At 49.7% G+C, this 24,197-nt stretch overlaps 1 protein-coding gene across 1 annotated transcript in view; it reads right to left on the reverse strand.

The window, feature by feature from the left end:
• Positions 1–5,178: 5,178 nt before the first annotated feature.
• Positions 5,179–24,197, reverse strand: part of TERT (telomerase reverse transcriptase) — a 28,279-nt gene continuing 9,260 nt past the window's right edge. The window contains exons 5-16 of the mRNA NM_001282465.1: positions 23,512–23,694; positions 22,490–22,651; positions 21,064–21,159; positions 20,108–20,193; positions 19,020–19,133; positions 16,524–16,595; positions 14,514–14,702; positions 12,181–12,307; positions 10,873–10,934; positions 7,503–7,627; positions 6,633–6,770; positions 5,179–5,910 (exon numbers count right to left, since the gene is read on the reverse strand). Of these exons, the coding sequence (NP_001269394.1) occupies positions 5,807–5,910; positions 6,633–6,770; positions 7,503–7,627; positions 10,873–10,934; positions 12,181–12,307; positions 14,514–14,702; positions 16,524–16,595; positions 19,020–19,133; positions 20,108–20,193; positions 21,064–21,159; positions 22,490–22,651; positions 23,512–23,694 (1,458 nt within the window). The 3' untranslated portion in view covers positions 5,179–5,806. The remainder of the gene's footprint in view (positions 5,911–6,632; positions 6,771–7,502; positions 7,628–10,872; positions 10,935–12,180; positions 12,308–14,513; positions 14,703–16,523; positions 16,596–19,019; positions 19,134–20,107; positions 20,194–21,063; positions 21,160–22,489; positions 22,652–23,511; positions 23,695–24,197) is intronic.

Genomic DNA, 24,197 nt, shown 5'->3' on the forward strand with positions numbered 1-24,197 from the left:
ACTAAGGGCTTGGGAGAGTACAATGTAACGATAAACAGACACATTCCCAGCCCACAGCGTGCTTACAGCCTAGAGGGGAAGACGGACAGTAAGGCAAACACGTAAATTACATTACAGATAGGTGCACGATATTAATAAATAAATTACAGATATGTACAATACGGGGGAAGGAATGGAGATGTGTATGTATGTGTGTGTTTGTGTCAGGGAGACCAAAACTGCCCGTTATCATCATCCTTGGTATTTTTTGAGCGCTTAACTGTGTGCAGAGCCCTTTGAAGCTTAGGACAGTTCAGTGCAACAGAATTGATAGACACATTCCCTGCCCATGGCGAGATTACAGTCTAGACTGTCTGTATCAGATGTCCACCGAGGAAGTCTCACAGTAGCAATACCTGATTAGCTAAATTTCTCGGGAGACGTCAATGCATGGGTGGAGAGTGATGCTAAAACATGGAGAAAAATCAGTGGACAAGATGAGATTAGTTCATTCAGAGAACATGCCAAGAAAGAGTTCATTAATCATAAATAGCTTTTTCGCTTCTTCTGTTAGTATTTGTTAGGTGCTTACTATGTGCCGAGCACTGTTCTAAGCGCTGGGGGAGACACAAGGGAATCAGGTTGTCCTACGTGGGGCTCACAGTCTTAATCCCCATTTTACAGATGAGGTAACTGAGGCACAGAGAAGTGAAGTGACTTGCCCACAGTCACACAGCTGACAAGTGGCAGAGCCGGGATTCGAACCCACGACCTCTGACTCCAAAGCCCGGGCTCTTTCCACTGAGCCACGCTGCTTCTCTTCTTTTCCTCTGTAAGCTCGTTGTGGGCCGGGAAGGTGTCCCTCGGATTGTCGTGCTGTGGTCTCCCAAGCGCTTAGTACAGTGAGAGCTCAATAAGTACGACTGATTGATTAATCTCACAAATTCCCCGGGAATAGGATGGGGAGGAACCGATCCTCTGGGGCTCAGCAGTTGCTCCCAGCTCTCTCAAAGTCTTTCCCAAGGAAACCTTCTATCTCTTCTGTGGCTGTCGGACTCCCAGACGCCTACCATCTTGTTTACCCAATCCTCGCCATTTCCCTCTGGAGAAAGTTGCTATCTCCATTTTGCAACTGGGAAGTCTGAGTACAGATTGTCTTTGAAAACGAAGTTAATTGCCTGAGATGACCTAATCAACCAGTCAGGGATTATGTCTGACGGTTGCTTCCGGTCAAATACTCCCCTGCGGTGGAGACACCAGAGAAAGATATTGGAGAGGGAGGAGGCCCAGAAGGGACAAAGCTTTGCGGCCCATGGCCCATATCTGAAAGGGAAATAAACGCTCCGATGCCCAATAACATCGCATCCTAATTCCTAAACAGATCTGAATGAAGGCTTATTGATTTTTCCTTCGTGTAACCATGACAATGGGAAAGTAAGAGATGGATGGAGAAGGGTGTTTTCCTCCTCTTTTGCCCTTCTGGCGCCACTCTGGTCCCTCTGGCCTTTCAAACAGGCCTGCTCCCTGGGTGGGGCGAAAACCAACGAGCCCGGAGACAGGAAGGTGAGAACGCTGAGGCGCCCGTTCGGGAGGCAGGTAATCGAAGGCCACAGTGAACCGGATGTTCAACGTGAGTCACGCCTGAAACCGGGCAGTCACCAGTCAGTCAATCAATCGTACTTACCGAGCGCTTACTGTGTGCAGAGCACTGTGCTAAGCTCTTGGAAGAGTAAATACCACAATAAACAGACGCATTCCCTGCCCACCACGAGCTCAGAGTCTAGAAGAGGAGATTGCATTATTCAAAGCGTTACGGAAGGTACATGTCCTTCAGGAAGTCTTCCCTGATTAGGCCCTTGTTTCCTCTTCTTCCACTGCCTTCTGCATCACCCTTGCATTTGGATTTGCACCGTTTATTCACCTCTCCCTCAGGTCAACAAGACATATGTTCGTATCTGTCACTGATTTATTTTTATCAGTGTCTGTCCTTCTGCACAGTAAACTCACTGTGGGCAGGAAATGCGTCTAAGGACTGTTACGCTGTGCTTACCGAGAGCTTAGTACTGTGCTAAGCGCTCAATAAATATGCTTGATTGATTGATTTCAAGAGCCAGTGTGGGGCTGGGAAATACCAACCGGAGCCTGACAAATAACGCGGACACCCTGCCCACCCCAAGACCCTCTATCACGATAATGGGGGGAGAAATTAGTCTAGGCCGTTGAAACAGTGGATGATCTAGATTCACCCATGTATGAGCACACACGTGTATTTTGTGTGTATATGCACAAACATACAGCATTTCGTACGTGTGTATATACACAGATATAGACATTTGGTATATATGTACACATATACAGGCATTTTGTGTATCTCTATGCACACACATACAGGTATTTTGTATATATGTACTTTCTTTCCATCTCTTCGCCAACTTTTCTGGGTCAACCTGGTGGCTGCAGCCTTCTAGCCTCAGATGGGTTGCCGAAGGGAATCCGGAGACGAAATGATCAGAGCCAGCTTAGGGTTTCCAGCGGTGGGGGGTAGTTAACAGTGTATCAGTCGGACCCAAAGATAGAAGAAATAGGGTCAAATTAGGCAAACACCTAACCGTTTTTCAAACCATCACTAGATCCAGTAACGTAAGATTTTCCCCGCACCACTGCTAATCACTCTGTCTCTCCCTCGGATGGGCTATCTTGATGTGAAAATCTCCCACAGTTGCCCTTGTCATCCAGCGGTTACTGTCTAGATGCGATGACTCCAAGGCTGTATGATCAAATTTTAAAAACCCGAGCATGAACCCCAATCTGGGGCGGGACTCCCGAAGGCAGCCCAAAGAGCTGGCCACAAAGCACTACATTTTGTCGTTCGGGCTTGTGCACGTGAGGAGTTACAATCTACAGTCCCTTTAGACCACGAAGCTCGTTTTGGGCAGGGAATGTGTCTGTTTACTGTTGCATTATATTCTCCCAAGCGCTTAGTATAGTTCTCTGCACACAGTAAGCACTCAATAATACATACGATTGAATGAATGCATGAGTTAAAACATGGCATTAAGCACAAAGGGGAAAATGAGATATCACAGACTATACTTTATGCAACCCCATTTCCTATCTAACCCGGCGCTTAGTACAGTGCCTGGCATACAATAAGCACTTAACAAATTCCCCAGTTATTATTATTACTTCTGGGTGTTTTTCTTCACTGTAAGTCAAGGCTGCCCACAGCTCCTCAAACAGAGATATGTATTTATCTTTAATGAATTCATTCATTTATTTACTCATGTACACTAATATCTGCCTTCCCCTCTAGACTGTGAGCTCGTTGTGGGCCGGGAATGTGTCTGTATATCGTTATACTGCCCTCCCCCAAACACTCAGTACAGTGCTTTGCACATAGTAAACGCTCAATAAATATGATTGACCGAAAGAATGAAGGACATCAATTTTACTGGGAGTAAGCGGTTTAGGGAACTTTAGTTTTGAATCCCCTAACTTCTCTGGGTGGTAGGGGGTGAAGAGAGACATGGACTTGGAGCCCGGTGTGGGCAGGGTTTGTCTCTTTTTATTGCTGAATGGTACTTTCCAAGCGCTTACAGTAAGTGCTCAATAAGTACGATTGAATGAATGAATGAATGAATGAATGGTTTGATGCCCATTTTCCAAATGGAGTTATAGTAGTACAGAGATGCCAGATCATTTTCCCAGCATTACTCCGCAAGGCGGATGGACAACAGAATTGGGTATTCTCTAGGATCTGGTGACCTCTAGGATCACGGAATCATAAGAGACGCCATGCGATGCAGTCTCTGCCCAATGGGAAAATTCAATGAGAAGACCTTGGAGTTAGCCCCTAAAGACATAAAAAGAAAAATCATTAGATACCAACCCTTATCTTTGGACCAAGCTATTTTAAGAAAAGCTATGCAAAACAGGTGGGCAAAGATAAATTTTATTGGCAGTAATTACCTGTAGAAAGCTACGCACGCGTCCTGTATCCAGGGCACGTGTAATGACTGGTATCTGGGGATCCGCGGTTTTACACAGAGCAGGGGTATAAAATCCAAACACAAACAATCAAGCCGCTTCCATTCCGATTTCCTTTTTCTGAAGCCCTCACGCTACTTGTCCAGACTTAGCCCTCCCGAGGCAGGGAAGACAACGAGTCTGGTTCCTTTCCAGGAGCGGGATCAGTCTCTCTGTTCTCCACGTCGGGGTGAACGGAGGTGCCACCTCTTTCAGCCCCGCAGAGGAAGTTTCGAACACTGCCCCCGCTGACGTGGGCAGTTTGGGCACCTCCTCAGAGACGGGGAACTGAGGAGTTCCATCCTAGTATCTTTCTCTTCTAATCAATCTGTCGATCATTGAGCGCTAACTGTGTGCAGAGCACTGTGCTAAGCGCTTGGGAAAGTACAACAGCGTTGGTAGACACGTTCCCTGCCCACAAGGAGCTTCCAGTCTTCCACCCACAGATGTTCACAGGGCCCTCACATCCAAAGGAGCGAAGAACTCAGGAGTGCAGGATTGAAGAGCCTTCTGGGCAGGAGCCATGTCCAACTCCATTAGAGGCAGGGAACATGTCTACCAACTCTATTGTTCTATACCCAGCAAGTCCTTGATATATACCATTGATTGATCACATTGTATTCTCCCAAGTGCTTAGTACAATGCTCCGCACACCGTAAGCACTTAATATCACTGATTGACTGATTCACCAGAACAGTTCCCAGATAAGAGGAGGGAGGGAATATCAGGTACCCTGATCTGGAACCGGGGGGGGGAGTTGCTGAGATGGGAACCGAACTGCCTAGCACGGGCCCTTCGAATTTTCCGCAGCGTCGAGAACCCTCAGAGCGAACCACCAAAATGAATTAGCTTCCGCTCCTTTTCCCTTTGGTCATCTTACCCGCTCGACACCTGAAGCAAACCAGTTTGGACTGCCTAAAGCTACCCGTTGGGTCGTACTCGGCAGTACGACCGGGAAAAGTCGACCCGACGTTCTCGGGAAAAATAAATGAAAGCCACAATTGGATTTCTTCTCTCACATTCCTGGAGGTTTCCCTGGGGGACTGAAGTCACGAAGGAAGACCCTACTTTCTGGAGGGGAGTAGGAGAGAAATTTGAGGTTGCAGCAGCCGGGGGGGGGGGGGGGGGAGTGCTCCTCTATTCCAGCCAAGGCACCTAGCTTTGGGGAGTCCCGCATTCCCATACCCGCAGGAATCAAAATGGGAAGAGGCCCGAATAGGGGGTCATAGAGTCACGGTGCAGAAGCAACAGTGATTATTCTCTCGCATAGCTGCTCGAAACTTTTGTGGTCCCGAAGGGGTCATCTTCATCCTGGTCGATGTGGAACGTCCCTTCACTTCCTCCACAGTCGAAGAACAACAGCCCATCCCGCTTCTTCCTTCCCGGTTCCCCTCCCCTGGCCCCGCGGGGCCGGCGGATGGAGGGGAGGGGGTCCCGGGATGCTGGAGTGGGATCGCTTTCCCTGGAAATCACTCGGAGCGAAGCCCAGAGCGGCTTTGATTGCGAAGGTGACCAGGCGCAGGGGCGGACAAAGGAATCTCTGGGTGTACCATAAGCTGACAGTTGGTTAGACACTTGCTGAAAGTGAATTAGCACAGACCCAGAGGAGCCATCGGCGACGCAGGAGAAAGAGGACGAGACCAAGAGCCGACAGCTAGCGACAGCATAGATCCGGCTTAGGCAAAAGCTGGGACACTCTCTCGCTGCGCAAGGGACAACTAGTGAGCAATTTGGCTTTTGCTGGCAGCCGGGTGAAAGTCATCCCCATAGAGGTGTCCAAGAGAAGTGGGCGTCCCTTCCGTTAATCCAAGATGGTTTTAAAATCTTGACAGAGCATTGGATCAGTCGCAGCTTCTAGCATCAGCATCGTAGGCCCGGGGAGTCTTCGAAGCAACTGCTGTTTACCTGACCCAAAATTCGAACAACAGTCGATCTTTCAGCGCTGAATAAAAGAACTTGTTCATCCCCTTCAGAACGTTCGAATGCTACCCTTTCCGGACATAACTAGGGAGCTTTTTTGCTACTTCAAAATAGAACAATTTCGACTTGTTCAGTTCCAAAGAAAACAGCAACTTCAATCGAAAATGGGGTCAAAAATAGGACACTGTCTTCCCAGCTTAATCAAAATACCAGAAGCAGGTTAGCCTAGTGGATAGGGCACAGGCCTGGAAGTCAGCAGGACCTGGGTTCTAATCCCACCTCTGCCACTGGGGTGTCAGGGCTCCCAAATCCAGACTCCTCCGGGCTCCAGCCTGCAGAAGGGACAGTAAAAGGCAGCAGGGCCCGGTGGAGTCAGGACTGGAGTCAGGAGATCTGTGACCTTGGGCAAGTCATCAAACTCTCTTTGCCTCAGGTTCCTCTTCCGGAACACGGTCTCCCTCTTAGACCGCAAACTGGGCCTCGGGACTGTGACCGATTTGATTGTCTCCTCTCGACCCCAGGGCTTAACGCATATCATCATCATCGTCACCATTATTATAATTATTATAATTAGAATATTCCCATTTTAGAGATGCGAAATCCGAGACCCAGAGTTGAGGCCTCTTTCCTCAGGCTCGAGAAGCACACGAATCCCGCCCGTCTAAATGGCTACGGCTCTACCCCTCTAGCAGTCGACATTTACTTACTCCTTTTGAGGGGCCCCAGAAGACACTTGTACACAACTTTGTGATTTGCCAACTTAGTCAGGAAGGCCTGATAGCAAAGCCATTGTGCTGCTTCCGAAGGAAACGGGCCTGAAGCTTCTCTGGCTCCGAGAGTAACCCCTGGGACGAGAATGTTAAATTCAGGGAGGGAGGGCAGGGGTTTCAAGCGCACACACCACCTCCCCACCCTCAACCCCCAAGTTTCCGGGGGCAAAGACAGGATCCCCAGAGCCGAGGGAAGCTCCCCAGTAGAAATGGGAGTGTAAAATGGCTAACTTAAAGCAATCGCCTTGCCCTCTCCTACCTTACCTTACCTCTCCTACCCGCTGCTTCCCTCCATTTCATCTATCTCCCCGCCGACCTCTCGCCCACGTTCTGCCTCTAGGCTAGCAAGCCCTCCCTCTTCAGATCCGACAGACGATCACCGTCATTATCATCGTTATTATTATTACTATTCTCTCCCCACCTTCAAAACCTTACCGAAGGCCCATGTCCACCAAGAGGCGTTTCCTGACTAAGCTCTCATTTCCCCTTCTCCCACTCTCTTCTGTGTCACCTCTGCACTTGGATTTGCACCCTTTATTCACCTCTCCCTCAGCCCAACAGCTTTTTGGTCCATATCCATAATTTATTCACTGATATTATTGCCCGTCTCCCCCGCTAGACCGTAAGCTCGTCGCGGGCAACGAACGCGTCTACCGACTCCGTTACGTCGTACGCTCCCAAGCACTAGGCCACGCTGACTTGCCCAAGGTCACTCAGCGAGTTCACTTGGAACGCAACAGGTCGGGGGACTGAACCAGAATTCAAGACTGAACCCCTGACTTGTCTGACAGCGTAATTTAGCCTTACCTGCATTCCTGGCTCGTACCATGGAATAGCAGCAAGATGCCGTGTCGGCAATGACCGTGAGGAAGAACTCCGGATTCTTCCTGACTCGCTGATTAAATGGAAGCCGGAGGACGCAGGCGTGAAACCTGAGGATAAACAGGGAGTTGATCTTCTTTTGTTTTATGGCATCTAAGCGCCTACTCTGAGCCAGGCACTGTCCTAAGCGCTGGGGTAAATGTCCCACGTGGGGCTCACAGTCTTAATCCCCATTTCACAGATGAGGCAAGTGAGATCCAGAGAAGTGAAGTGACTTAGCCAAGATCACACAGCGGACAGGGCAAGGGGCTTTAGAGGAGGATGAGGATTGGGAAGGGGCAGCTTCAAAGAACTGATGTCGGTAAGCCATTATATTACGTCTTTTCGGAGCCTTGATAGGAAACTCAGATCTCTCTGGGGTCCTGTGGGACAGGGACTGTGTCCGACCTGATTCTCTTATATCTGCCCCAGCTTGGCCCATAGTAAGAACTTAACGGAGGCCACAGTTATTATTCTCATTATTGTCATTATTATAGTGACCAAGCTAGAGAAGCAGCATGGCCTAGTGGAACGAACACAGGCATGGGAGTCAGAGGACCTGGGTTCTAATCCCGACTCCGCCACTTGTCTGCTGTGTGAACTTGGGCAAGTCACTTCACTTCTCTGTACCTCAGTTCCCTCACCCACAAAAGGGAGATTCAAAACCTGTTCTGCCTCCGACTTAGACTGGGAGCCCCCCTTAGGACCGGATGATCTTGCATCTACCCCAAAGCGTGGCACAAAGTAAGCACTTAACAAACATCACAATTGTTATTACTGGTGCCTCGTCCAATGAAATAACGTCTGTTCGGCTTCCCTGGGGGGCCGGGGGAACAGGAAAGTGGTCACCTGGAAGGAAGAGAAGACCAAAGGGCGGGAAGGCTAAAGAAACACAAACCTGGAGTGTGGGAACAAGGCCCTGGTGATCCCTAATGACCTTTGATTTCCACATCCATTGAAAAGCTTTCATCCATCTGGGCAAACATGGGCCACACACTAAAGAGGAAACTAGCTGTTTGGGGAAATTTACATTTAAAGCAACTTGGGGAACTGCAAATGTTAACGTGACACTTGCTTTTTCTTTCTCCCAGCTGCTTTCTGTTTACCTCTGACTTCCACTGACTGTGCACGGAGGTGGAAGAATGAACCGGTGGCCGGCCTGCGAGCTCTGCAGAGCGGATTTCGTCTGTTTAGCTATAAAGTCATCAAGAAGTTAGCTATCTACAGCTGAGCTGCACTTCTCCAGGAGAACTGAGGCTTAGTCAGAGCTCGAAAACTATTAGGGCCAAAGTCCTGCAGGTTGTTCCTGAGGTTCAGATCAGGCAATGCTCTAGTTAATGAGTGATTGGGGTTCTAGAATTTGGGGAGGAGTGATTTACTACTGTTTTTCGGACCCCCAAAATGACAGGACTTTGAGAGGTCATCCTGTCCACCCTCCCCTCCACACAGGTCTGCCTTTAAGCCATTCAGGAACCATCACTTCCTGAAATATTTTTTTTTTAATTATCAGTTGCAGAATTCATTTCATTCAGTCATATTTATTGAGCGTTTACTGTGTGCAAAGCACTGTACTTAGTGCTTGGGAGAGTATAATATAACAATAAACGGACACATTCCTTTGCCTACAAGGAGCTTCCTGGAAAAATGCAGGAATACACACTACCTTCCCCTAAACCTGATGTCCCTCCCCCATCCTGGATCTTACAATGGTAAGAAAATTACTCTCCCCAGACCCCCTCTCAAAGCTTTATTGAAGGCCCATCTCCTCCAAGAAGCCTTCCCTGACTAAACCCTCCTGTCCTCTTCTCCCACTCCCTTCTGCTTCGTCCTGACTTGCTCCCTTTATTCACCCCAACAGCACTTACATCCACATCCCAGACTGACCACCCCCCCTTGCCCTCTGCTCCTCCTCCCCTCCCCATTCCCCCATCTCCCACCCTCTGCTCTTCCCCCTTCCCCTCCCCTCAGCACTGTGCATATTTGTATATATTATTTATTACTCTATTTATTTTGCTAAGGATGCGTATATATCTCTGATTCTATTCCTCGATGGTGTCTGCACGGACTACTTGTTCTCTTTTGTTCTGTTTGGCTCTGCTGTCCGTCTCCCCCGTATAATTAATTAATGTGGTATTTGTTCAGCGCTTACTTTGTGCAAAGCACTGTTATAAGCGCTGGGGGGGATACAAGGCGAACAGGTTGCCCCACGTGGGGCTCACAGTTTTTAATCCCCATTTTACAGATGAGGTAACTGAGGCACAGAGAAGCGAAGTGACCGGCCCAACGTCACACAGCTGGCAAGCGGCGGAGCCGGGATTCGAACCCATGACCCGTCGTTGAGCAGGGATTGTCTCCACCTGTTGCCCGACTGTACATTCCAAACGCTTAGTCCAGTGCTCTGCACATAGTAAGCGCTCAATAAATGCTACTGAATGAATGAATCTGTGATTGATTTATTTCAATTCATGTCCGTCTCCCCCTCTGGACGGTAAAGTCGTCGCGGGCGGGGAATGTGTCTGTTGATTGGTGTAGCGTACTGTCCCGAGCGCTTAGTGCTTTCCACGCAGTGAGTGCTCGGTAATACGACTGAAGGAAATGAATGAATGGTCACTAAACCGTCTGCCCCACCCCCAGCACTGTGCTCGTCCGCTCATTTATATATATTTTTTAATTACCCTATTTCTTTTGTTAATGAGATGTACATCCCCTTGATTCTATTTATTGCTATTGTTCTAATGAGATGTACATCCCCTTGATTCTATTTATTGCTATCGTTTTTGTCCGTCCGTCTCCCCCGATTAGACCGTAAGCCCGTCAGTGGGCAGGGACTGTCTCTATCTGTTGCCGATTTGTAGACTCCAAACGCTTAGTACAGTGCTCTGCACATAGTAAGCGCTCAATAAATGAATGAATAAATAAATAAATAAATAATAAAGAGAAGCAGCGGGGCTCAGTGGAAAGAGCCCGGGCTTGGAAGTCAGAGGTCATGGGTTCTAATCCCAGCTCTGCCGCTTGCCAGCTGTGTGGCTTTGGGCGAGTCACTTCACTGCTCTGTGCCTCGGTTCCCTCATCTGTAAAATGGGGATTAAAACTGTGAGCCCCCCGTGGGACAACCCGATCACCTTGTGTTCCCCCCCAGCGCTTAGAACAGAGCTTTGCACATAGTGAGCGCTTAACAAATACCACCGTTATCAATAGATACTATCGAACGAATGAATGGAGATTTGCATCCTGAGCCAAGGGATGGCCGGGGTGTCATTCCGATGGCCTGGCTCCATCTCGTGGCTTCCGGCTGAAATGAAACTAGGCACCTCACCTGTAGGCCTGCAGCAAAAATATCTTGTAAATGTTGATGCAGACCGTTCGGAGGCTGTTCACCTGGAAAGAAGAACGAACAGATGCCCAGGAGCGGAGCAATCGTTGAGACTGGGAGCCCCTTTTTGGACTGTCTCTATCTGTTGCCCAATTGTCCATTCCAAGCGCTCGGTACAGTGCTCTGCACACAGTAAGCGCTCAGTAAATACTATTGAATGAATCGATCGAGACCAGAAGTCCCTCTCGGTCGTCAGTCCTGAGGAATTAGGCACGTCGTCCCCAGACCACGGCCGCCCGATATCAATCGATGGTATTTATTGAGCGCCGAGCACTGTACCACCCACTGGGGAGAGTAGTCAGTCGGTCGTATGTATTGAGCGCTTACCGTGTGCCGAGCAATGTCGCAAGCGCTTGGGAGAGGACGACATGACAATAAACAGAAACATTCCCTACACTACAATACATTAGAAGACATGTTTCCTACCCGGGTCCCTTGCTGGTCCCCTTCCGCCTCGTCCCTCCCACTCTGAGCTCGTCGTGGGCAGGGGACGCGTCTACTAACTCTGCTATACTGAACTCTCCCAACTGTTTAGTACCATGCTCCTCACCCAGTAAGTGCTCAGTGAGTACCGCCGACCGGTTAATTGATCGACTGACCATGAGTTATCCGACTCTGTCCTCACTCAGACCAAAGGGTGGGCAGAGGCCCGGAATGTCCACGAGCCCACCGGGCTCCTGGAAATTAAGGACAAATGTTTGCGGATGGAAGGAAGTGACAACACTTCACTTCTCTGTGCCTCAGTTACCTCATCTGCAAAATGGGGATTATGACTGTGAGCCCCACGCGGGACAGGGACTACGTCCAACCTGATTAGGTTGCTTCTAATAATGAACAATAACGACGGTATTTGTTAAGCGCTTACTGTGTGCCGAGCACTGTTCTTAGCACTGTTGTAGATAGAAGGGAATCGGGTTGTCCCGCGTGGGGCTCACGGTCTTAATCCCATTTTCCAGATGAGGTAACTGAGGCACAGAGAAGTGAAGTGACTTGCCCGAAGTCACACAGTGGCGGAGGCGGGACGAGAACCCACGACCTCTGACTCCCGAGCCCGTGCTCTTGCTCCGAGCCAGGTTCTTTCTCCACCTCGCGCTAAGTACCCCAGCGCTTACTTGGTACAGCGTCTGGCGGATAGAAAGCGCTTCACAAATACCGTAAAATAAGCCGAGATCAAAAAGCCCCAGGTGTCAGTGGACGTCCCTCAAGTCTGCAATAAGCGGGGGAGGAGAAAATGGATGGCGCAGGTCTCACCTGTACATCCAGAAATAAGCCGTGACACTTCAGCTTCAGGACGGTCAGGAGTTTTCGCCTCAGGCTCCTTCCAGCCGAGGTGCTCTGACATAAGGACAGGCTCGCCCTGATCGATGTCCGGCTGTAGCTGAGGGAGACGGACGGGGACAGGCAGAGAGAAATCCCAATCTGCCCCGTGATTTTAGCCTTCTCTCCCCCCCCCGCTGTCACCCCCCGCTGACTTAACCGTAACCAGTACTACCATATGTTATCATTAGAGAAGCAGCGTGGCCCAGTAGAAAGAGCCCGGGCCTGGGAGTCTGACTCGGGTCAGAGGACCTGAGTTCTCATCCCGGCGCTGCCACTTGCCTGCCGTGGGTCATCGGCAAGTCACTTCATTTCTCTGTGCCTCAGTTCCCTCGTCTACAAAATAGGGATTCAATATCTGTGCTCCCTCCGACTTAGAATGTGAGCCCCATGTGGGACCTGATGATCTTGTATCTATCGCAGTGCTTGGCACATAGTAAGCACTTAAATATCATTACCATTATTATTATCATTATTCATTAATTTTAAGGTCTGTCTCTCCACTGTAACTGTGAGTTCCTTATGGGTGGGGAGCTCATCTACAGGCTCTGTTGCACCGAACTCTCCCCAAGTGCTGAGTTCAGATTTCTGCACACAACAAGCACTCAATAAATGCCACAAAGAAATACATAAACAGTGGTATCTGTTATGCTAAGCACCGGGGGTAGATTCGACACAATCAGATCAGACACAGACCCCGTCCCACATGGGGTTCGCAGTTAAAGTGGGGGATTGCCACTGAGGAACAGTAATAATATTGGTATTTGTTAAGCGCTTACTATGTGCCGAGCACTGTTCTAAGCGCTGGGGTAGACACAGGGGAATCAGGTCGTCCCACGTGGGGCTCACAGTCTTAATCCCCATTTTACAGATGAGGGAACTGAGGCACAGAGAAGTTAAGTGACTCGCCCACCGTCACACAGCTGACAAGTGGCAGAGCTGGGATTCGAACTCATGAGTCCTGACTCCAAAGCCCGTGCACTTTCCACTGAGCCACGCTGCTTCTCTATTTAAACCCTATTTTACAATCGGGAAAACTGAGGCACGATGACTTCCCCGAGGTCACCCGGCTGGCTGGCGGGAGAGCCGGGATGAGAGGCCAGGACTCCTGTCCCCCAGGCCCGTGCTCTCTCGCCTAGAGTTGTGTATATATTTCCACACTCGGTGCCTTCCCAGTTGTGTATATATTTACGATTCTATTTATCTATTTTGATGGTATTGATGCCCGACTACTTGTTTCGTTTTGCTGTCTGTCTCCCCTTTCAGACTGTGAGCCCGCTGTTGGGCAGGGACGGTCTCTATCTGTTGCCTAATTGTACATCCCGAGCGCTTAGTACAGTGCTCTGCACACAGTAAGTGCTCAATAAATACGACCGAATTGATAAATGAAAAGCCCTCCTTTCCTCTTCTCCCACTCCCTTCTGCGTCGCTCCCTTTATTCATCCCCTCTGATAATGTTGGTATCTGTTAAGCGCTTACTGTGTGCCGAGCACTGTTCTAAGCGCTGGGGTAGACGCAGGGGAATCGGGTTGTCCCACGTGGGGCTCGAGGTCTTAATCCCCATTTCACAGATGAGGTAACTGAGGCACCGAGAAGTGACTTGCCCGAAGTCACACAGCTGACAGGTGGCGGCGCTGGGATTCGAACCCATGACCTCTGACTCCAAAGCCCGTGCTCCTTCCACTGAGCCACGCTGCTTCTCAGGCCCACAGCATTTATGTCCAAATTCGTCATTTATTCATATTCATACCTGTCTACCCCGCTGGACTGGAAGCTCATTGTGGGAAGGGAATGTCTTTTTTTATTGTTGAACTGTACCCTCCCCAAGCGCTTAGTACAGTGCCCTGCAAGCAGCACGGCCTAGTAGAAAGAGCACGGGCCCGGAGGTCAGAGGATGTGGGTTCTAATCCCGCCTCCGCCACGTATCTGCTGTGGGACTTCAGGCGAGCCACTTCACTTCTCTGGGCCTCAGTTCCCTCATCTGTCAAAGGGGGATTGAGACCGTGAGCCCCATGTGGGACGGGGACCGGGTCCGACCTGATTACCTTCTACCTACCTCAGCGCTTGGAACAGTGCTTGGCACACGTAAGCGTTTAACAAATACCGCAGTTGTTATCAGTGGTAGTAAGCGTTCAGTAAATCCGAACGACTGACTGACTCTGCGTCTGGCTTCAAGTAAATCTCCCCCCTCCCCCCCCCCGGTTCCGTCCTTTCCTGGAGCTCGGGCCGCGGAGCGGGGGTGACGAGGCTGGGGGAGGGATGCTCACGTGGAGTAGTCACAGTACACCTCCAGGGTCCGGGTGTCCAGCAGCAGGCCGCACCACGGGAAGAGACAGCCGGCGGGGAGCTGAGTAAAATGAGAACACCCCACGGTGTCCTCGTCCACGTGAAAGTTCACCACGGTCTTCCGCGGGTTGATGAAACAGCCGTACTCGGGAATTCCTTTCGCCAGAGTCCTACGTTACACAGAAACTGTTTAGAATGACCACCCGCCGAATAAAAAAAGACTACGAAATGAGCGCTTGCCTCGTGTTGAGTGGACGGATGCCTTCAGACCACCCTCAAGCCGGTCGGTCAGTTGAATGTACTTAGATGCACTGTGCTGAGCACTTGGGAGAGGGCAGGATGCCCCTTGTCTGCTGGGTGACCTAGGACAAGGCGCTTAACTTCTCTGTGCCTCAGTTACCTCGGGTGTAAAACGGGGATTCAAACTGTGAGCCCCATGCGGGACCGGGACTGTGTCCAACCCAATTTGCTTGTATCCGCCCTGGTGCTTAGTACAGTGCCTGGCACAAAGTAAGCGCTTAACAAATATCAGAATTATGACAACAGTAAAACAGATACATTCCCTGCTCAGGTCTGAAGCAGGTCCTCTATCTCGTAACAGTTCCAAAAGCCAGATGGCTGAGTTTCCTTAAATCTAAAGCTGCAGGAAGAAATGGCTTGAAAAGCCTGCTGGAAGCCACGGCACCTCCTACCTCTTTGTATTGCCCTCTCCCAAGCGCTCAGTACAGTGCTCTGCCCACAGTAAGCGCTCAATAAATATGACTGAACGAATGAATTGCTTAGTAGGGAAACACTTGAGAATCCAGGCGAGAAGGAGCCCGGTCTAGTGGATACAGCACAGGCCAGGGAGTCAGAGGACCTGGGTTCTAATCCCCGATCCACCACGTCTGCTGTGTGACTCTGGGCAAGTCACTTCACTTCTCTTTGCCTCAGTTACCTCATCTGTAAAAGGGGGATTAAAACCGTAAGCCAGCGTGAGACATGAACTTTGTCCAACCTGATTAGTTTGTATCTACCCCAGTGCTCAGTTTGGTGCCTGGCACATAGTCAAGTGCTTAACAAATACTATTTAAAAAAAGAAAAAAACAACAACACAAATCATTTAAGGCAGATGGCTTGGGCTTCCATTTTTATCCCTTTCTCTATTGTAATAATAATGTCGGTATTTGTTAAGCGCTTACTATGTGCAGAGCACTATTCTAAGCGCTGGGGGGGATACGGGGTAATCGGGTCGTCCCACGTGAGGCTCACAGTTAATCCCCATTTTCCAGATGAGGTAACTGAGGCACAGAGAAGTGAAATGACTTGCCCATGGTCACACAGCTGACAAGTGGCAGAGCTAGGGTTCGAACCCATGACCTCTGACTCCCAAGCCTGGGCTCTTCCCGCGGAGCCACTGTACTCTCCCAGGGACTTAGTACAGTGCTCTGGACACAGTAGGTACTCAGTAAATACCACGGATTGATTGGTGTCTATGGACACAAATGGGTTCACTTTCTGTTCATAAAGGAAGTTGGACTAGGATGAAATCTGCTTCTCCCTAAAAGGGGAAACTGATGACGGTATTTGTACAGTGCTTACTATGTGTCAAGCACCGTTCTAAGCGCCGGGGTAGATGCAAGCTAATCAGGTTGGACACAGTCCCTGTCCCACAGGGGGCTCACAGTCTTAATCCCCATTTTACAGGTGAGGTAACTGAGGTGCAGAGAAGTGAAATGACTTACCCAAGGTCACACAGCGGACAAGGATGAGGACCCAGTTCCTTCTGACTCCCAGGCCCGTGCTCTATTCACTAGGCCATGCTGCTTCAGCAATAAAATCGGGCCCTGAATTTCACTATCTTCAGGCCCCACCTTAGGACTTTATTTTCCAAGCCTTACTTGACCTTCCTATTTAAGCAGGAACTGAAAGCAGGTGAACCAATAACGTCGCACAGGAGCTCTTTCAAGGAAGCAGGCTGGAGATGAAAATTCACATTTCAAGCAACTTACCGTAGGAAGAGTTTGGCTTGGGCTAAGTGGGGCGTGACCAGCAAAAAGTCATCGATTAAGCGGAGCAACACCCTAGGAGGAGAAAAAGAAAGGTGGAAAATAACATGATCCTTGCGTTCTACATCGTTTTTGTCCTCAAGGTGATAGGATATAGTAATTCAATTTACACTCATGAAAGAAAAGAGCTTGGGAATCTGTGTCCTAATCTGGTCTTTGCCACTTGCCTGCTGTGAGACCTTGGGCAAGTCCCTGGACCTCAATTCCCTTACCTGCAAAATCAATCAGTCGTCTTTATTAAGTGCTCACCGTGTGCAGAGAGCACTGTACTGAGCACTTGAGAGAGTACATTCATGCAATTCATTCAAAAGTATTTATTGAGCGCTTACTATGTGCAGAGCACTGTACTAAGCGCTTGGAATGGACAATTCGGCAACAGAGAGAGACAATCCCTGCCCAGTGACAATACAACAGAGTTGGTGGACACAGCCCTGCCCACAAGGAGCTCACATAGGGTTTGAACACCTGTTCTCCCTTCTACTTACTGTCAATTATTTGGACACCACAGCCCCGAGGACACGCTGTGGGACAAAATAATAACAACTGTGGTATTTGTTAAGCACTTACTATGTGCTAAGCACCGTAATAGGAATAATGTTGGTATTTGTTAAGCGCTTACTATGTGCAGAGCACTGTTCTAAGCGCTGGGGGAGATACAGGGGAATCAGGTCGTCCCACGTGAGGCTCACGGTCAATCCCCATTTTACAGATGAGGTCACTGAGGCCCAGAGAAGTGAAGTGACTTGCCCACAGTCACACAGCTGACGAGCGGCAGAGCCGGGAGTCGAACCCATGACCTCTGACTCCGAAGCCCAGGCTCTTTCCACTGAGCCACGCTGCTTCATGCTGGGGGAGATACAACCAAATCAGATCAGACACAGTCCCTGTCCCACATGGGACTCACAAGAGGTGAGGGAAGCAGGTAGCTCATCCCCATTCTACAGGTGAGGAAACTGAGGTACAGAGCGAACGAGTGATTCCTCCCAGGTCACACAGCTGGACAGGGGCAGAGTTGAGACTAGAAACGGTATCTTCCGACTCCCAGTTTTCCGTTGTTTCCGCGAGGTCACTCGGATTCCTTCCTGCAGCTCCTCTGCCCTGCCGAGACGACCGCTAGTAGTGGTAGCGATAGAAGTGGTAAAAATAAGGGAATTAGAGGCAGGAAACGTGTCTACCAACTCTCTTATACTTTCCTCTCCCAAGCACTTAGTTTAGCGCTCTGCCCACAATAAGGGCACAACGAGAAGCAGTGTGGCCCAATGCACAGAACACGGGCCTGGGAGTCAGGAAGACCTAGGTTCTAATCCCGGTCCTGCCCCTTGTCTGCCGCGTGACCCCGGGCTAGTCGTTTCCTTTCTCTTTGCCTCAGTGTCCTCTTCCGTAAAATGAGAATACTTTTTTTAAAAATCGTATCTGGCAAGTATGTATCAAATGGCAAGCACTGTTCTACGCCCCGGGGCAGACGCATCTGAATCGGGTCGGATACAGTCCCTGGCCCACATGGGGCTCACTGTCTAAGTGGGTGGGAGGATAGATATTGAATCCTGATTTTAGAGGTGAGGAAACTGAGGCACAGAGAAGGTAAGTTAAAGCCAGGGGAGCAGCATCGAGCCTGACTTTTACCGACCGTTGCCTCCCTCCACGGGGAGCAGTCAGCCACGTTCGGGAGGGACTGGAGGGATCCCGGAAGGGACCGATCAGTCAAGATGGAGGTGCTTGGTTCCTGAAGTTACTGGCTTGGTAAAACACCAGAAACCCAAGCTTCCATTATATTAATAATATATAACATCTATTATATTATATTACTTAATATAATATATTATAATATAATAATAATTTATTATTATTGTTGTGGTATTTGTTACCCGCTTTCTATGTGTCAAGGACTGTGGTGGATACAAGCAAATCAGGTCAGACAGTCCCCGTCCCACGGGGGGCTCACAGTCTCAATTCCTTCCTTCTCAAATAGAGAAGCAGCGTGGCTTAGTGGAAAGAGCCCAGGCTTGGGAGTCAGAGGTCGTGGGTTCTAATCCCAGCTCCGCCACTTGTCTCCTGTGTGACTTTAGGCAAGGCACTTCACTTCTCTGTGCCTCAGTTACCTCATCTGTAAAAAGGGGATGAAGATTGTGAGCCCCACATGGGACAACCTGCTCAGCTTGTATCTACCCCAGTGCTTAGAACAGTGGTCGGCACATAGTAAGCGCTTAACAAATACCACAATTTTATTATTATTATAATTCCCATTTTCCAGATGAGGTAACTGACACCCAGAGTAGTGAAGTAACTTGCCCAAGGTCAGGCAGCAGAGAAGTGGCAGAGCCGGGATCAGAACTCACGCTCTAGCCACTACGCCACGCTGCTTCCCTTACTGGATAGGTTCTCTCCACAACTTGGGAGAACCTAAGCGAGAAGTTTCCTGAAGGAGCGGGACATTTTTACCCATCCTGCTGGATCCCGGGGAACAGACGGTTTTCCATGTCTCCGTAGCACAGGCTGCAGAGCAGCGTGGACAGAATGGAGCCCTGTGGAATCCCTCGGCGTTGGACGTAATACCTGTGGGAGGACGGTCAGACAGTCATTCATTCAATCGTATTTATTGAGCGGTTACTGTGGGCAGAGCACTGTACTAAGCGCTGGGGAGAGTGCACTACAACAATAAACAGACATATCCCCGCCCACAATGAGCTTACAGTCTAGAGGTCAGGAAATCATGAGGACGGGCACTTCACCAAGGTCAAAGCTGGCACTGGAAGTGGGCCTCTGCACCCCAAATTTGCCCGGCATCTGCAGTTCCCAACCCGTAGACCTGGAAACGTCTCACAACTGAACCCAACGGGGGTCCTTCTTTTTTTTTTTTTTTTATGGCATTTGTTAAGTGCTTACTATACGCCACGGCACTGTACTAAGTGCCAGGGTAGATACAAACTGATCGGATTGGACACAGTCCGGCTCTTTGAGCCTGTGGCCTGATGGCGTTACAGAAATTGCAGGTAATTAAGGAAAAACTCATAACTGAAAAAGGAAACGTGGGATTTAGAATCAGGACCTTAAAGGGAGCAGCGAGGTCTGGTGGATAGAGTCCGGGCCTGAGAGTCAGAAGCCCATGGTTTCTAATCCCAGCTCTGCCACTTGCCTGCTGTGTGACTTTGGGCAAGTGGCTTCACTTCTCTGTGCCTCACGGACACGAAGGGGCATGGACCGTGTCCAACCCGATTAGCTTGAATCTTCCCGGGGGGCTTAGTACATACAGTGCCTGGCGCATAGAAAGCGCTGAACAAATACCATAAAAAACAAAACTAGCATAGCCTCGGGGCCTGAGCTGAGGGCGAGAGGGCCGTGCCCGCTGGTTGGTTGGAGGGCCGCCTCTGGCACAGGTACCAGTTCCCTTCCACCTCGGGCCTCACCCCCGAACTCCGGATTGGGGGGGGCGGGCATCATTCCCCCACAGGGGACCTCTCTTCGGCCCAACCGACAGATTGGCAAGTGCCCCTGTACCCCCCGACCGGATTAGTTGGGTGGCAACTTACCTGTTTCTTATCTTCAGGATGTTGTGCTGAATCATGTGCCGAAAGAAAGCGAAGAGGCTGGTGCTGGTCTCGTTGAGAGAGGAGCTCTTAAAAAGACAAAACGGAAGAGTCAGAGGCCAAGGGCAGAGCCCAGAGTCACGGGAGAGAGGCAAGGCTGGAACCATACAGATCCAGGCTGGGGTGGACAGAGGGAGATACTTCCTGCCACTTCCACGTCTGAGAATTTTTGAGGTTTCTATTTCTCTTTTTTATGGTATCTGTTAAGCGCTTACGATGTGCCAGGCATTGTACTAAGAGCTGGGATAGATACAAGGTAATCAGGTTGGACACAGTCCCTATCCCACAGGGGGCTCACAGTCTTAATCCCCATTTTACACATGAGGGAACGGGGGCACAGAGAAGTGAAGTGATTTACCCGAGGTCACACAGCAGATAAGTGGCGGAGCCGCGATTAAAACCCCGGTCCTTCTGACTCCTAGGCCCCAGCCTCTTTTTCTTCAGAAATGAGCCACTACAGTCTAGAGGGGGGAGGCAAGCGTTAAAATAAACGATGGATATGTACATCAAAATGTGCTGTGTAGATGAACTCTAAGTAGAAAGACTCCTCCCAGCCTTGTCCCCACCAGCAAGAAGCTGTTGGACAGGTGTGCCCAAATTATTCCTTCATTTTATTTGTTGAGCGCTTACCGTGTGCAGAGCACCGTACTAGCACTTGGGAGAGTACGCTATAACAATAAACAGACAAATTCCCTGCCCGCAGCGAGCTTACAGTCCAGAGGGGGAGACGGACATTAATAGAAATCAATAAATTACACCCCTCCATCTCAGCGGGGCCGCGGCCAGCTTGGTCAACCAGGAAGGGGAGAGCAAATGTCGGAGCTGTGGCGAGTCCTTGCCCGGAGGGGATCGCCCACCTCCCGGCCGAAGCACGCTCCCACCCAGGGGCCAGCGGCTACCTGCTGAACGACGACGGCGTTCTGGAGAGACGTGGTCTCCTGTAAATGGGACACAAACTGCTTCATGGAGGGCGGGAAGTCCTTCAACGTGGAAACCTAGGAAGAGAGGAGGGCGAGAGACTCATCGTGTGAGAAATTGCCCCTGAAAGGTCTACAGGTGGTCTTCAGAAGTCAACTGCCTTGAAACTCTCAGGAAACCGGTGGGGCCGGGACACCATAACAGGACTTCTTTCCTCAACTCTCCCTCCTCTCCCCATCATCCTGACTCCCCTCTTTGCTCTATCCCCCCTTCCCCGCCCCACAGCACTCGTGTCTATATGTACATATCTATAATTCTATTTATTTATAATTAATGACCGTTTACTTGTTTGGGTGTGTATATATAATTTTATTTATTTATGTTGCTGCTACTGATGCCTGCTTACTTGTTTTGATGTCTGTCTCCCCGCTTCTAGACTGTGAGCCCGTTATAGGCAGGGATTGTCTCTGTTCCTGAATTGTACTTTCCAAGCTCTTAGTACAGTGGTCTGCACACAGTAAGCGCTCAGTAAATATGATTAAATGAATGACATAATTAGGGAGGCGGTGGGGCTTTTTTTTATGGTATTTGTGAGGCGTTTCCTATGTGCCGGGCACTGTACTAAGCGCTGTAGTAGATGGAAACTAATTAGGCGGCACACAGTCCCCGTCCCACATGGGACTCACAGTCTTAATCCCCGTTATACGAATGAGGGAACTGAGGCACAGAGAAGTGAAGCAACTTGCCCAAGTTCACACAGCAGGGAACTGGGAGAGACGGGATTAGAACTCAGGTCCTCTGTCCCCCAGGGCCCGGTTCTTTCCATTAGGCCATGCTACTTCTCTCGGTGTTAGTTCTCTTACAGTCCTCTAGACTGTAAGCTCGCTGTGGACAGGGAATATGTCTATTTATTGCTACAATGTACTCTCCCAAGCACAGTGTTCTGCACACGGTAAGCCCTGACTCGTGGGCTTAGTGGAAAGGGCATAGGTTTGTAAGTCAGAAGACCCAGGTTCTAAACCCCACTGTGCCCCTGCCCACTCCTGTGGTCTTAGGACTTCATGCCCAGAATCCCCGAGGATGGAAGAAGCTCCAACTGAGTAGCCAGGGACTGAGGGAGAGAATCACATCGACCACATTCTTTGGGCAGAGTTCAGTCTATCACTGGTGTGGATTGGGCATTTATAACCAAAGGATGTGGTTATGAATGCCCAATCCATATGGCTGATAGGCTGAACTCTACCCCAGGTCAGAAGGGCAGAAGAACCACCAAGGAAGATACTCAACAACTCTCAACATGCAGGGCCTGAAAACACTAGGTCTAGTTCCATGTTCTCTTCAAGCAGAAGGGTCTGAACAGGAGGATAGAAAATTTCAGAAAGCGGGAGGGTTCACGGCAAATCATACATGTCTCCTAAAGGTTTTCCGAACGGAGCCTTTGGCCGTTTTCTGGATCACGGCATAACGCTGGATGCAATAGACGGTCTCGTCTTCGGGCTTCAAGATTCTTGAGATCACTTCGACAAGCTTGTCGTGAGGAATGGTGTCATAAGCCCCGGTCACGTCGGCCTACGCGAGAAGAGAGATAAATATCATCGAACGCACCATAGATTCCCCAGGGGACGTGACGGTTTCAGGGCCAAGAGGTCGGTACAGGCTATGGAAGGGACAGTGGAGTCCTGGAAGGGAAAAAATGAGGGATTTTTTGCCTCCCCGTATGGGATGGGGTCATCCATCTCCAATCTGTTTATCTAGAATCTAAGGAAGCGGTGTAGCTTAGTGCTCATTGTGGGCAAGGAATGTCACTGTTTATTGTTGTACTGTACTTTCCCAAGCGCTTAGTACAGTGCTCTGAATACAGTAAGCGCTTAATAAATACAAGTGAATGAATCGATGAACTCAAGAGGTCATTTGGAGCAGCCCCTGCCTCCAGGGAGGTGACTCACCTGAATCACACAGGAGAGCTGGTAGTCTATTCTTTAAATTAAATAAACCAAATGTCCAGATTCGGGCGAGTGGGAAAAGGTGGTCAGAATCGGCCATCACACTGCAAAACAGGGAGAGCTGCGCCCTCCGCTCAAAATCCCACTATCCCCTCTCCTGGGTCTTCCCTTTCCACTGGCTGTTGGCCTTGGGGTCACACTGACTCTTCAGATGAGGGACCTCTGAAACCGTTATGCCTCCCTTCCGATGGCTGGACTGGTGACTCTACAAACGGAAACCGTTAGCACAAATCTCTTTCCTCCAAAGGAGACCTCTCTTCTCAGCTTGTGGCCCTCCAGGACCCCAAACTTTTCCGGCTGTGCATGGGCCCACATGCTGCATTCTCTTTGTTGCCTCTTTTTATTTTAAGTCTTCAAGCCCTGTTGCTCTTTCTCTCTCGAGCAAGCAGCATTAGGGAGAAAGAAGCAGAGCTCTGTCACACTCACCTTCACAAAATAAAATCTGCGTTCTTTATCCTTAGACGTCAGAACTCTGAGCACAAACTGCCGCCATGCCTTATAAATGTCATCGATCCCAAACATGGAGGCCCCCAGCAGATGTGGGTGTAGCGTGCGCTCGTAATTCAGAACACTAAATAGGTTTTTCAGTTGGGTGTTGAAATACTGAACCTGAAAAGAAACGATCACAGAGGCCACTTCAGCCGAATCTTGCCACCGAGCTAATCTTCAATTACCCGTAAAGAACCGGCTACAGTCAATGGCAGCAATTGACTCAAAACCCATTGCTCATAAAAGTTAACTCTCTTCGGAAGAGCATTAACTAGAATATTTTTATAGTCTTTGTTAAGCGTTTCTATGTGCCCAGTGCTGTTTTAAGTCCTGGGGTAGATCTGTTTGGACACAGTCCACGTCCCATGTGGGACTCACAGTCTTAAAACCCGTTTTCCAGAGGAGGTAACTGAAACCCAGAGAAGTGAAGTGACTTGCCCAAGGTCACCCGGCAGACAAGTGGCAGAGCCGGGATTAGACCTACTAGGTCCTTCTGACTTCCAGCTCTGTGCTCTAACCACTGAGCCAGGCTGCTTCTCATTACAATTAGCTACAAAATTAACCTGGGTCTCTGGGAAACAACGGGCTGAAGAGGGAAGACCGAAGCGAGAGGATGGAGGCCC

This window comes from Ornithorhynchus anatinus, chromosome X3 (assembly GCF_004115215.2).
Source record: "Ornithorhynchus anatinus isolate Pmale09 chromosome X3, mOrnAna1.pri.v4, whole genome shotgun sequence".
Taxonomy (NCBI): domain Eukaryota; kingdom Metazoa; phylum Chordata; class Mammalia; order Monotremata; family Ornithorhynchidae; genus Ornithorhynchus; species Ornithorhynchus anatinus.